Source organism: Oncorhynchus mykiss, chromosome 32 (genome assembly GCF_013265735.2).
Source record: "Oncorhynchus mykiss isolate Arlee chromosome 32, USDA_OmykA_1.1, whole genome shotgun sequence".
Classification (NCBI taxonomy): domain Eukaryota; kingdom Metazoa; phylum Chordata; class Actinopteri; order Salmoniformes; family Salmonidae; genus Oncorhynchus; species Oncorhynchus mykiss.
Window position 1 is genome coordinate 38,324,380 of NC_050572.1, and position 13,041 is coordinate 38,337,420.

The window sequence follows — 13,041 nt, forward strand, 5'->3', positions numbered from 1 at the left end:
AATATTAAACAAGGTTACAGCTTGCAACACCGTCCAAGCTGCGCCTGTAGATTCGAGCAGAGCCAGGCCAGATGGGGGATCATGTGACGTACTGAAGGGGTGTTCATCAGGCAGAGGATGAGCTCTGTGTGCAGCATCCACTCAATCTGCCTCAAAAGGGTGGCGAGGGAGGGATCCAATATTCAAGATGGCAACGGCTCCCAACCTACCGTCTGTTCCAGATCTTTCTTATAGGGAACTTCGGGTCAGGGAACGTCCCTGGCTTGACTCGGAAGGATCCTTGAATCTTTCTTCTCTTCTAACACAGTCCTGGGGCAGCACACCTTCAACAGGCCTCGGGTTATCCAGTATTCGCAAAATACAAAAGTACCCCAGAAGGCCGTTTGGCGAACGTACTGTACAATTCCTACGCAACTGATTTGTTCACACAAGGGAGCTAGCAGAAGTAACGTCAAGGCCTTAGGGTTTCCTGTTTGAGTATCATGTTCTGTAAATGTATATTATTTGACAATCGGATGTAAACATCGCCGTCAGACTGGCTAGGAAGGAAAGGAGCATTAACCATTGTACGAGGCGCAAACAGCCGGAAATATTTAACGGTTTAGAGTCAGATTACACAACATGGAACCTAAAGACGTGATACTATTTGACGGCTTGCTTCATAATGCATTTGATAGTTAGCGTGTTCTTCCATCGGTTATTGCAGGAGGCATCTGTGTGAACGTCACATCCCAGCAGAGAGAGAGAGAGAGAGAGAGAGAGAGAGAGAGAGAGAGAGAGAGAGAGAAAGCCAGATAGGATGCTCCTTGTGCATAAATCTGTCTCTCTCTGTGTCTCTGTCTCTCTCTGTAGTTGATGGCATGTCTGGTTCTCTCGTCTTGTCTACTGTTTTCGCCATTACTTCTTCAGTTGTCAGACTCCCAAAGACTAGCCATCTGGTTTCAATCAGGTCTGCTCTGCACCAAACATAACGACACAGGGACAACACAGACATGTAGCCGTGTAAACACAAACATGGAGGACTTGATGAGCACACAACACAGAAACACTGGAGGAATCACACACACACACACAGGACAAAATTATATAAATCACAAAACTACAAAGACAAAATACTAAGATAACACCAGAGGGGATGATGCGACTTAGATAAGACTACTGACTACTGCAAAGACAACTCTAACTAAAAGATAACATTTAAGATAGCATGACGATTATACTAGGTGTTGCAACACAAAGCCATTGCCTTGATTGCAAGACGATAACACACGGACAACAAAGAGATAGCACTAACATCAAAGAGATAGCACTAACATCAAAAGAGATAACACTAAGACAACATAGCGAAAGTACAAAGACAATGCCATGATAACAGTGGCACAAGCACGGGCGCAACACAAGCATAGCACACAGACCAAACACGAGAAGCCAGACACAATAAACGCGGTACAGGAGGAGCACCCTTAGCACAGGAAGCTAGAAGTGAGTGAGACATAACCAAGGCAAAGACATAACAGACTCATCACAGGCGACAACTCTGCAGCAAATTACAGACGACAGAACGCAGACAAAATATTGACACAATGCAGAGGCGGAGAGAACACATTTAAACAGCAGACACCCCCACGCACATCACAGATTTGGAGGGGGGAGGGGGAGGTGAAAGAATCACAGCCAAGCCATGTGAGCAACCTTCAAACATAAGTGGATCATCGAGGGAGAGGGAACTATGGTGATTGACGTGTAAATGTGTATATTTCCTTGAAAATGTCATTAAGTCAACAAGCGAACTCATTGAACTAGATGAATGTGAACATACTCAAAACGCTATGTCTAAGAAGAGTTAAACGTGCATATTTCCCAGTGATTTTACAAGCACACACAGCCGAACATGCATCATCCACGCAGATCCACACAGGGCTCAAGGTTAACAGCCCCGGAGGAGGGCTCGGTCTGTTTTCAGGATGTGCTGATGTACAGTATGTTATGTAGGGTAAACAACCCCGGACAGCAAAATGTGGTGTGGAGGAATCACCCCGCAGATGGTGATAATTTCTACCCCGAGTATCTGGCCTGCCCCCGTGGTCTCTGAACTGCTGACTGGCTCTCACTCTGCTCTGACTGAGGCCCTGGAGACAGCTTCATATGTGAACTCTGAAGAGACCCCCTCATCACACACACGTATGCGTGCACACACATGAACGCAAGCATGCACACACGCACGCACACACCTCCCCTGCTCAATAACCAGCAGTCAGTCGACATGCGTCTGCTGGGACAGAGGTTCATTAAGGGCAGCTCCTGGGTGAGTCTGGTTTCCTGGTCGACCTTGACTTTGGGGACCTGAGAGAGTGACTCCCTCACGTTTTTCCTTCTTTTTTTTCCCCCCAGAGAGACGAAAACTCAAAGGCTAATTTCATCCCGAAGATGCAGATTTTACATTCACTGCTCTCTTCTTTTTTTTGTTGTTGTTGACCTTTCACCCCCCACTCGGAGACCACTAGCAGAGATTGGACAGACACACCGCCACACACAGTGACATTCAGATGGAGGGGGAAAAAAACGGCATTGCCAAAGCCAGAGAGCCAGAGCCCACTACTTCCTCAGTTCCCTCTCCCTCATTAGTCTGAATAGGAGACATGGGTGTCACAGTTCCCCATCCATCAACAGTCACAAGGCAGCCTCTGGCTGATGCGTGGGCCTTTTGACATGGCCAGAGCTCTATGCTGCTCTGTCTCAGAGTCCACCTACAGTACAGCCCCTACCTATATGATGGAAACTGTCAGTCTAATTTAACATGGCATGCCTGCACAATTCATTAGGGGCCTGCAGAGAGAGAACATGAGAGAGAACGAGAGAGAGAGAACCAGAGAGAGAGAGACAGACAGAGACAGCGAGAACCAGAGAGCGAGCGAGAGAGGGATGGTGATGGTGGGGGGGGGACAGATGGCCAAAAAGAGACAGAGACAGACAGTGACGAACCGGTGACGGCCAGACTGTCACGGGATGAGAAGGACAAACCCGACCATGAGCCTCACTCCTGCGTGATTAGTCTCTCGTTAATGGCCAGGCACGTAACACGGTCGGCACTATTTGTTTGTGTTACCATCGGCAGCCAGTCGGAAATCCAAACAGACTGTGCAGCAGCGCCCAGAATTAGCATTACATCTTAATTACGTTGAGAGGCTTTCTCAGCGCGGTAGAAATGTAAACTCACGCAGACAGGAGCTTTAAGCCCTGAATATGTAACTGTGCTATGGTGGGAGGGTACCTTAATCGTGTTACATTTGAGAGTGAATTAAACATAGCCTGGCTAGTGGCGCTTTCGTTCGTCTACTGTGTGTGTGTGTGTGTGTGTTACACAGGAAGGCGGTGGATTAATGTGTGTTTAGAAAGAAGAACCTACAGATGAATTACCCCTAGAAATGTTACCTCACGCATACATTCTATGTTATTCTCTCCATCTAAATGTATGGAAGCTTAATTCATACATTATGACAGCATAGCGCTATAACAATAAAAAAAAAGTGATAGCATGATGTGGCTTATCTAATAAACGAAATAAGCCACGTGTGTGTGTGAACGTGAAAATAACCTGCTTCAGGGACAGGCTCGTCATTCAATGTCATTTGGATTCCCTTAGCTTTAAATAGCTCCTACTACTTCACTGCATGGTTTAGGTTGGCACTCGTGGTACTTTCCTGCTGGTTCGGTCGGAGGGGAAACTCACAGTTCACCGTTTCCAGGCTGTAAGGGGAAATTGCCATCTCATGCCTCGTGAAGGATGACAAGTAGAGGAAAATGACATGGTCAAGGAGTAGTCTCCTTTACATATGTGTGGAAACGGCAAAATGGTAGGCCGTCCACCACACAGAATTTTAAGAAAACACATGGTCAAGAAGTCTCTCCTCTCCTTTAAAATTCTGTTGATACGCCAAAGTCCACCCACCACACAGAATACTAAGAAGACCGACAGTTGGGAGTGCGAAACCTCCAGTGATAAGAATGTCTACAAGGGAGCTGTTAGTGGAGCGTAGATTTAAACATATCTATAATGTGTATAGTCAGGGCCGTGCATGCTGGCAGAGAGGGTAGGACGAGGGAGGGGTAGGGAGGAGGGCCGGAGATTGCTGGCAGCGAGGAATCTAATCCCCGAGTTAATTGGTATGACTGATGAAGACAAATTGAAATGGGGCAACTGAATCAGCGGCTCGCACGGAAGGCCTGGGCTGGGAGAGAGCTGGGAGAGCTTAAAGCTCTCTACTGCAGCCACATCCGCCTACCAAGCCCACAACATACTCCCATCAAAGGAACAAACACACAAGTGTGTGTGTAGGTCCGGACTACTGCGACGCAGTGCCTTAGACCGCTGCGCCACTCGGGATAATAATAATAACTAAATGACTGTTGGGAATTACAATATGCATAGAAATGCAGTAAATGAGCTTCAGCTAAAAATGTTCGGACCTCAACCTCACTAAACCTCTGAGCCCCTGACATGAGCCATTTTCTCTGACAATCTGTAAGTAATATGTTGCTAAGTAGATTGCTGTTCCACAATTTAGACGTAAAATGTACAGATTACAGTGTAGGTAAAACGGCTAACACCATGAAGGCATAACAATACACCGATTTTAAACACTATCCAGCTTTGTCCAGCATCGCTTCAATTGAAGACACGTTCTGAGCATCGCTGTCCTTTCTCTGACCAAATGGGTAAACTAATGCAAAGTGCTGCTTCGTCGGGTCTGTCTGCGGTGGTGGAATCAGGGTCCTTTGAAGTGGCTCTCCCTCAGTCTGGTAGTGGACACAGATCAATTGAGGGATTAAGGGAGGGGCTTGACACAGTTGCCACATCAAAAGGATTCGAATAACTGCATACGGTGGCCATTGTTGAGTCTGAAAAGCCGTATTTATATATATTTTTATTTGCTTCAAAGCGACGCAATGGCAGCATTGAGCATATTGAGGCTGGCCTTCACTCCTTTTGAAATACACAGTTTTGGGCTCAGGGCCACTGCTAGGCAATTTGGTAACAAAATAGACAGCTATTCACTGAATAAAGCCCCAATGTTACTTTAATTAGAATACTATTCGTCTTTGTTCGTAGTGCCATTAAAACTACAGATAGGATCGTATAATGAATTGAATTACAAAGCAGAGTCACGACAAACTCTAACAAACAGTAACAAAATTAAAAATAAATCCCATATCAATTTAAAGTATTTCTCTGTGTATTGGGATGGTGATGTATGCCAATGTCCATTAAAGGTTACTGTAACTCTCGCTCCCCTAGAGGGAGTGTGGCAGACCAGACATTCTCTCCCTCTGATAAGTTTGTAACTTTGTTCATTAGTGCTGGCCTGTCTCCTGCTGCAGCTGGCTGTCTGTGGTGACACGGTCTCTGCCAAACCCCTCTCTCTCCCACTCTCCCCCTCTCCTTCTCGCTCTCTCTCTCTCTGCACGTCTCCAAGCTGCTCTGTGAAATAATTTACCGCACGCCGCGCTCCTCCGTATGATTGAAGCGTAATTAGAGCGCAGAGACGGTGCGAGCCAATGACGGGGCACGGTATTGGGAGCTAGTCAGATGGTCCTTCTCACTCGCGCTGGTTTTGCCCTTCAAAAGTATCACTTCGGGAAAGGGAGGGTCGAGAGGCGCGCTGCCGCTAAGGTGAGGCTTCAGCGTGAGGCGTCTATGCAACGCATGCACGTAGAGAGATAAAGAGAGAGGAATATACATGTGTAGGGGAACCTAGGGAGGCATCGCAGAATCCCATATAGTCAGTGATACTGTCATACTGTCACGAGGGGGAGAAACGTATAGTATAAACTAAAGGAGGAATGGGTTGATAAGGATACAAGAATATGCAACTATATGGCGTATTCAAAGAGCGGCTGTGACAGGCGGACATATACGGAGCGGAGGATCTACTAGGCTACACCATAATTTCTATGACACCCCCAGTCTCGATGGCGCCACACCGGGAAATGTGCTTATTACGACTATCTTCTGGCTGACACCATTATGCTTTATGAAAAACACAGTTCTCAAAACAGCTCGCAATGTCTTGCTGAAATGGCATCATATTCAAGGTGGGATAACACAAACTGCAGAGAGGGACGGGTCCTGAACCGGCACCTGTATCCTTTAGTCCAGCCAATTATCCTTTCTTTCTGAATAGATTCCCACTGCCCGAGAAGAAGCCAAAGTTGACCTCAGCCTGTGGTGCAGGGCGGCTATGCTAAGCTAACCTAGCTATTCTCAGCCACACCAACAACGGCGTCAACCATCCGTTTGATTGGAGTCCAGAGGTCACCCTTCGTCTCGTTGAATTGTAAAAGTGGCGTCAGTGCAGGAACTGTGTCAAAGAAATCACCCTTAAAAGGATAATAGGGTAATAATGAAAATCATACCACCGCTGACTGCCCAGACCACCCACAGGGAGCTTCCTCGCTGTTTGTATGAATATAAATGCAATATTGAAATTTCCCCTGAGAGATAGGAATGTCAATCTCCGTTATTCTACGTTTATTGGGCTGTTGCCCTGACCGAAGCCCAAACCTTACCGTAACAATTCCATGGGCCCTTAAATGTCCAAACAGCGAACAGAGACAGCTGCCTGATGGGCCAGATATTTCCCCCTCACTCTAATGTGGACAGAAAGTGAAGGGCGAGCAGAGACAGAGAGGGTGAACAGCCCGGAGTTAGAGAGGGTAAAACTCAACCTAACGCTGAGTCTCTACTTTTATCCAATGTATAAAAATAAAAAAAACGATTTGAAATGTTGCTAAATAAGACCGATTTGAGACGGTCGGTCACATATGACATGTCAATAACAACCCCGATAACACCCTCCACATCCAAATGAACCCGAGGCTCTCATTTTGGGCTTTTAAAAAAAGTAGTTATTTTCTCCTGCGTTCCGATTTGCCTCTGCTATTACTGGAGAATAAACATGGTAATGTTTGTTAGCTCAGGAGGCAGTGATTTGAGATTGAATACAAGGTGAATCTAAATATGTATTTCAAGGGAGTGTGACGTGTAAATATCCGTGTGATGTTGGGGACCCTATGGCTAATCTGAGCTGGTTCAGGTAGCTTGGCGAGAGAGAGAGAGGGAGAGCTTTGTTTTCATCTCGGCAAGCACAAGACAAACAAAGACAAAGGTAGGGAGATCATTTCCATAAAGACTGGGTTGTTGTCTGAGAGCTAGCAGCTGTCAGGTGGAATTGCTTCTCCGACACAACCACCACAATCGAGGGCGCTCACCCCATAATTCAGTGTGATTGGCTCAAGGGGAAAATGGCAGCCTGTGGAGAGTTGAGGAGGAGAGCTCTTTGACAGGAATGCATCTTCGATGGGAGAAGCGGACCGATTACTTGTTATCATTCTGTCTCTTTTAATGTCAGTCTTCGCACGGTGAGAAAAAGCATTCCACACGCAGTGACATGGAGAATGAAGTCTTCAGCTAGGACCCCCCCCCCCCCCCCCCACTCCCCACCGATGAACACACACACACACAGACGCACGCACAAACACTTGCACGCACACACATGCTCGCCCAAGCTACTGCTTTGTAGGTGACTGACAGCGAGGGAGGCACAAGGAAGTGTCCTTCAGGTACCTCAATTATGGTTCTCAACCTCCCTCATGCTGTCACAGTCCCCAAGGGGGAGGAGGAAATAAAAGGAAGCCAATGTTTCACATTTCCTTGGTATTACCAATTCAGAGGGGGGGACATCCAGACAAAAAGGAGAAGGAAGAAGAAATAAAGACCCATTTCTCCACCTTTCTCTTACCTTCTTCTCTTCCCTCCCTCGCAGCCGTGTTTAAAATAAGGCACCTCAATAAAAGCCTTTTAATGGCACCGCGGCGGGAAAAGAAGGCGCAACTTGATTACTCCGACGGTTTTATTTAACGAGCTCAAAGCCTCTGGCTCTGACTCGCAATTCCGTTTATTACTTTGTTGCTGGAGATCTACGTGACAAAAATGGAGCCTCGGGGCGTGGAGAATGAAGAGAATGAGCCCCAGCATGACCGTGTTCAGTCATCGGGGTGGCAGCCATCGCCACAATGATTTACACCTGCAGGATGTGATGGTAATGCTCACCTGGGTTCCTGTTTGATGCCTCTGGCGGCAACCAACCGGTGTTTCAATGTCACAGCTACAGACTGCCACGTTAATTATGGGTGGGACTAAATTGCCCTTGTTGAATGTATGGCTGGCAAACACATGGTAGACGGGAGTGTGAGTGGCTGTGTGTTTGTGTGAGAGAGACACAAAGGGAAAGAGATGGAGCGAGACAGAGAGACAGCGAGCAAGTAGAAGAGAGACTAAGTAAACAGAGATACAGAGAGTCAATAAAACTAAACGACTTAATGTCTCTCAGACGTGGGATAAAAAGGCAGTAGTAGAGAATGCCTGACATTAATTCATGTGGCCGGAAATATTCAAGAGTACGTTCACACACACACAAACTCTGTAAAAAGGCCAGCTGTTTTATATTGGGACAAAAGCCAACTCCTGGGAATGTTGACTGACAACAGAAAGCAATACAAAGAAAGGTTTTAAATGAAATATGGAAAAAGCATACACCCTAATCTGTATTCTGTGTATGTGGCCTCCTATAAATATTAGAGGAAGGACAGACACCTTGTGAAGAGAGGAAATGGGTAAATTGTGCATTTGAGGATATAATTTCCCCTCTAGCTGCTACTCCCATTATATTCCATCACAATAATGGGGGTATCATCTTCATCATAATTTCTAGCATCATTATCCTCACCATCATCATTATTGGAATAGTGAACAAAAATCGAAGTCTCTCATCTTCCTCCTCATCATCACCACCACAGTTCCAATCAGCACCAATGCCAGCAGCATCAGTACACGTTAAACGTCTGATTAATGTTCAATTAAGCCTCTAGTTACCTGGCCTTATGGTATGGCCATTCACTCTCTCAAGCTGTGGAGCTCACTGGGGTCTCATGTTCCAGCTCCTCTCACCTGCTTCCACTTTCACATCAAAGAGCACATGACAGGCGGCTATGCCCACTGCAACCAGAGCACAGCCTAATTGACAGTGTCCACCACATGGCACCTGGTGATTCTCTCCCAGACCATGCAACTGTAAAAGCCCATATTCAGTAATGAGCGAGCTGACCTTGTATAAGCAATAAGGCCCTAGGTGTGGTATATGGCCAATATACCACGGCTTAGGGCCGTTCTTACGCACGATGCCTGGATACAGCCCATATACCACAAACCCCTGAGGTGCCATATTGCTATTATAAACTGGTTACCAATGTAATTAGACACGTAATTATATATTTTTTGTCATACCGAAGGTATACTGTCTGATATACCACAGCTTTCAGCCAATCAGCATTCAGGGCTCAAACCACCCGGTTGATAATGTAGTGTATGCAATGGGTGTAAGTCATCGAAGGACTCTGTAAAATGTGTTTATTGAGCAAAGCCATTCCACTAAGGGGGATGCCTGAGGAATGTGCTTGGCCTAGCGTAGGTGGGGGTGACGCTAAGTTGATGACATGCTAACAGTTCCTAACCTTGGCTATTTGAGCCTGGCCTAGAATATCATATATGGTGGTGATGCTAACATGCTAACGCCTTATCTTGGCTATTTGAGTCTGGTCTATATTAGTGTAGGGTGGCGCTTAACATTCTAACAGCTCCTTAACTTGGCTATTTGAGCCTGGCCTATATTAGCGTAATATAGCAGCGATGCTAACGTGCTAACAGTTCTTACCTTGGCCATTTGAGCCTGCACCCCGGTGGCTTTGAGAGACGACACCGCCTTCTGTGCTGCAGCCGGGCTATCAAAGTCCACAAAGCCATATCCTGAAGGGAAAGAGAGAAGGAGAGAATGATGGAGAATGCAGGTGGAGTTCTTAGACGGCGAGAGAGAGTGACAGGGCTTGGTAATTGTAGCAGTAATAGATGGGTAATATGACCAGAGAGGCTGCCAGTTCTCATATCTTGTAAGCACTACGTCGCTTAATAATTAGCGCCACTGACGTTCATATGGGGATGCTTAGGAATGCTAATTAGGAGCATTCATGAACAGTTTAGCAATAACAAACCAAGCCGGTGAGCCACTTGAATGAAGGAATCTACACCGGTAGTTTAAAGTCCTACAGTACAGTCTACATTATACAGTGCTACATTTTTTAAGAACCTTTTTCCAGCAAAACTATACAAAGAATCACAACAATGCACAGATATAAAGTATATACACAAACATGCCAATCATTTCTTTAAAAAAACAACAACCTGCCTATCGATTCTTCTAATGAAAGGAATTCCCCTCAAAACAACAACACCTTCAACCCCTTGATATTTGAAGTGACTGACATTGGCCATCAAGCTCCTCACAACAACAGCCCATTAGCACAGAGAGAGCCATATTCATTTCGCAGGATTTTTAATTTTCTCCCCGGCAAAACAGAATCTCTCAAAGGTTGACGCCGTCGTACAAGAGCCTTCGTTCATTCCCTTGTTTTTTTTCTTCTTCAACTCTCCCACCCCCTCTGGAAATTCATCAGTGGTGAAAAGGCGGGAATGAAATCTGCAGCTGTGATTTATGAGTTATTGTGATCCCGGCATTCCCGGGGATGTATCAGCGGCGGGGTCGCGTCGGTGTTAATTAAAATTTGGTGCCGGATTAAAAGCAGTCAATGGTGGCCTCTGATCCACTGTTTCACAAGGAAAGTGTAATTAGAAAGGGATAATGGGGGGAGCCGGGCCGAGCTGGTGTGGCTCCCCTCTACACACTCACACACACACACGGGTGCGCACGCACACAGATGCGTGTGTCTGGACTTCCCTGCATTCGATAGAGGTAAAGGAGCGTGAAATAATGGCAAAATCATAACCTGTGGCAGAACGGAATTGAGCTCACGTCTGATTAACAACAGGGTGGTAAAATGAAGGAGAAGAACTGACAAATGTTAATTTGGAAACACTACTGTAAGAGCTGGAGGTGAAATAAGGTTCAATTAAATCATATTGCCAAAACTGATCTAGTTGTTCTACTTAGCTGAGATGCAGTTAATCGGTCTATAAATATATTATTCAAGAGGTGAATGGTGAAGTATAAAACAGAATCTTTTCAGGACATCCCTTCAAAGGAATGCTCGTTGGAACAGGAAGGGGATTTGAGAAAGAGATTGTTGACCTACTTTCAGCAGAGATAGGAGAGTAATTCTTCCTCAGAGTAGCGATTACCTGTATGGCACTGGAAAGTCACCGTGGTCGGCTCCATTCAGAGACCAAGGCTAAAAGGCCACGGCACTACGGCGCGACCTCAAACGATCAAATGACCCGTGAATACCAAACACAAGCCTTGACAGAGAGTGTTCAACTGAATCCAGTTGCAGGAGTCTGGAGAGGACAATGTAGGTCAAGACAAGAGAGTTCAATATGACAGACAATGAACCGCTCAATAACTGGAGTTACAGTATGCATGTCTAACATGGTACAGTGCAGACAGTATTTTGTTGGGAAGCCGAAAGCCAAGACTGTTTGGGTTCCTGCATACATATAGTCATCCCACGAGAGTAATTTGGCCAGTACAAAACACTTGCTCTCTCAAGATGCTGAGAAACAGATGAGAGCCATTGAGAGCATCCTGTCGGGCTATATCACCGCTCTGGTATGGCAATTGCACCGCCCGCAACTGCAAGGCTCTCCAGAGGGTGGTGCGGTCTGCTCAACGCATCACCAGGGGCACACTGCCCGCCTTCCAGGACACCTACAGCACCCAATGTAACAGGAAGGCCAAAAAGATCATGAAGGACATGAACCACCCGAACCACAGCCTGTTCACTCCGCTATCATCAAGAAGGCGAGGTCTTATTAATAACAAACTCGTATGTAGTCTGTAAATATAAATAAAATGTGAAATCACAAAGCTGATTTACCCCCTTTTTCTCACAATTTCAAATATGATCTTGTCTCATCACTGCAACCCCCAATGGGCTCGGGAGAGGTGAAGGTCAAGTCATGCGTCCTCCGAAACATGACCCGCCAAACTGCGCTCCTTAACACCCGCTCACTTAACCCGGAAGCCAGCTGCACTCATGTTTCGGAGGAAACACTGCTCAACTGACAACTGAAGTCAACCTGCAGGCGCCCAGCCCGCCACAAGTAGTTGCTAGAGCGCAATGAGCCAAGTAAAGCCTCCCCCAGCCAAAACCTCCACCACCCCGGACGACACTGGGCTAATTGTGCGCCGCACTATGGGACACCCGGTCAAGGCCGGTTGTGACACAGCCTGGGATTGAACTGTAGTCTGTAGTGACGCCTCAAGCACTGCGATGCAGTGCCTTAGACCGCTGCACCACTCAGGAGGCCATCACAAAGCTGTTTAGACACAGAGAAAATACAGACTCATGATTGGTTGAGATAATGAGGGGGCTCGCGAGAAAGAGTCCATTCTGTCACTCAAGGCTTCTCTGTCAAATGGCACATACTGCTCTCTGCAACCGCGGATATTTGAAAGATCCATTGGATTAATATTTTCATCATGGACTACATGCAAAGTGTAGCTAAAGCTATCAATACCAGTGCTGTCCTGAGTAGAGCTCCTGGTATTGACACAGCTCTTCTTTCTGTGGCTAAAGCAGACTGGACTGGTTGAAGCCGAGTGGGATTGGGAAGGATTATTTTGAAAGTGTTTCAGTCTGCCGCGAATCATCATAATCCATACACCGGTATGAGTCAACATTTAAAATGCCAAGATAGCTACATGTAAATATGTTACAGTCTCAACTGTATCAAAAAGCTGTTTCATTGCTAGCTATATAGCTAGCTAGACGGTTGCATGGAGGTACCATTATAGCTCGCTTCGTCCCGTAACTAGCCATTGTTTACAGATGGCTTGTGGCAGGACAAAGCAACGGTAAGATAGCTAAGCTAGCTGAGCTGGCCAGTTGTATTTAGTGTTGATTGCTGATGTGCTAAGGCATGCATGACATGATGATAAACTTTTCACAAGTTTGCCAGTTTGTCATGTTTAA

The 13,041-nt window shown here is 46.2% G+C and overlaps 1 protein-coding gene across 5 annotated transcripts in view; it reads right to left on the reverse strand.

Moving 5' to 3' along the window:
* The window catches only part of LOC110488444 (RNA-binding motif, single-stranded-interacting protein 3), a 344,118-nt gene that overhangs the window by 119,637 nt on the left and 211,440 nt on the right, over positions 1–13,041 (reverse strand). For all 5 annotated transcript variants that reach the window (XM_036970692.1, XM_036970691.1, XM_036970690.1 and 2 more), the window contains one exon: positions 9,771–9,862. In XM_036970692.1, coding sequence (XP_036826587.1) covers positions 9,771–9,862 — 92 coding nt within the window. The remainder of the gene's footprint in view (positions 1–9,770; positions 9,863–13,041) is intronic.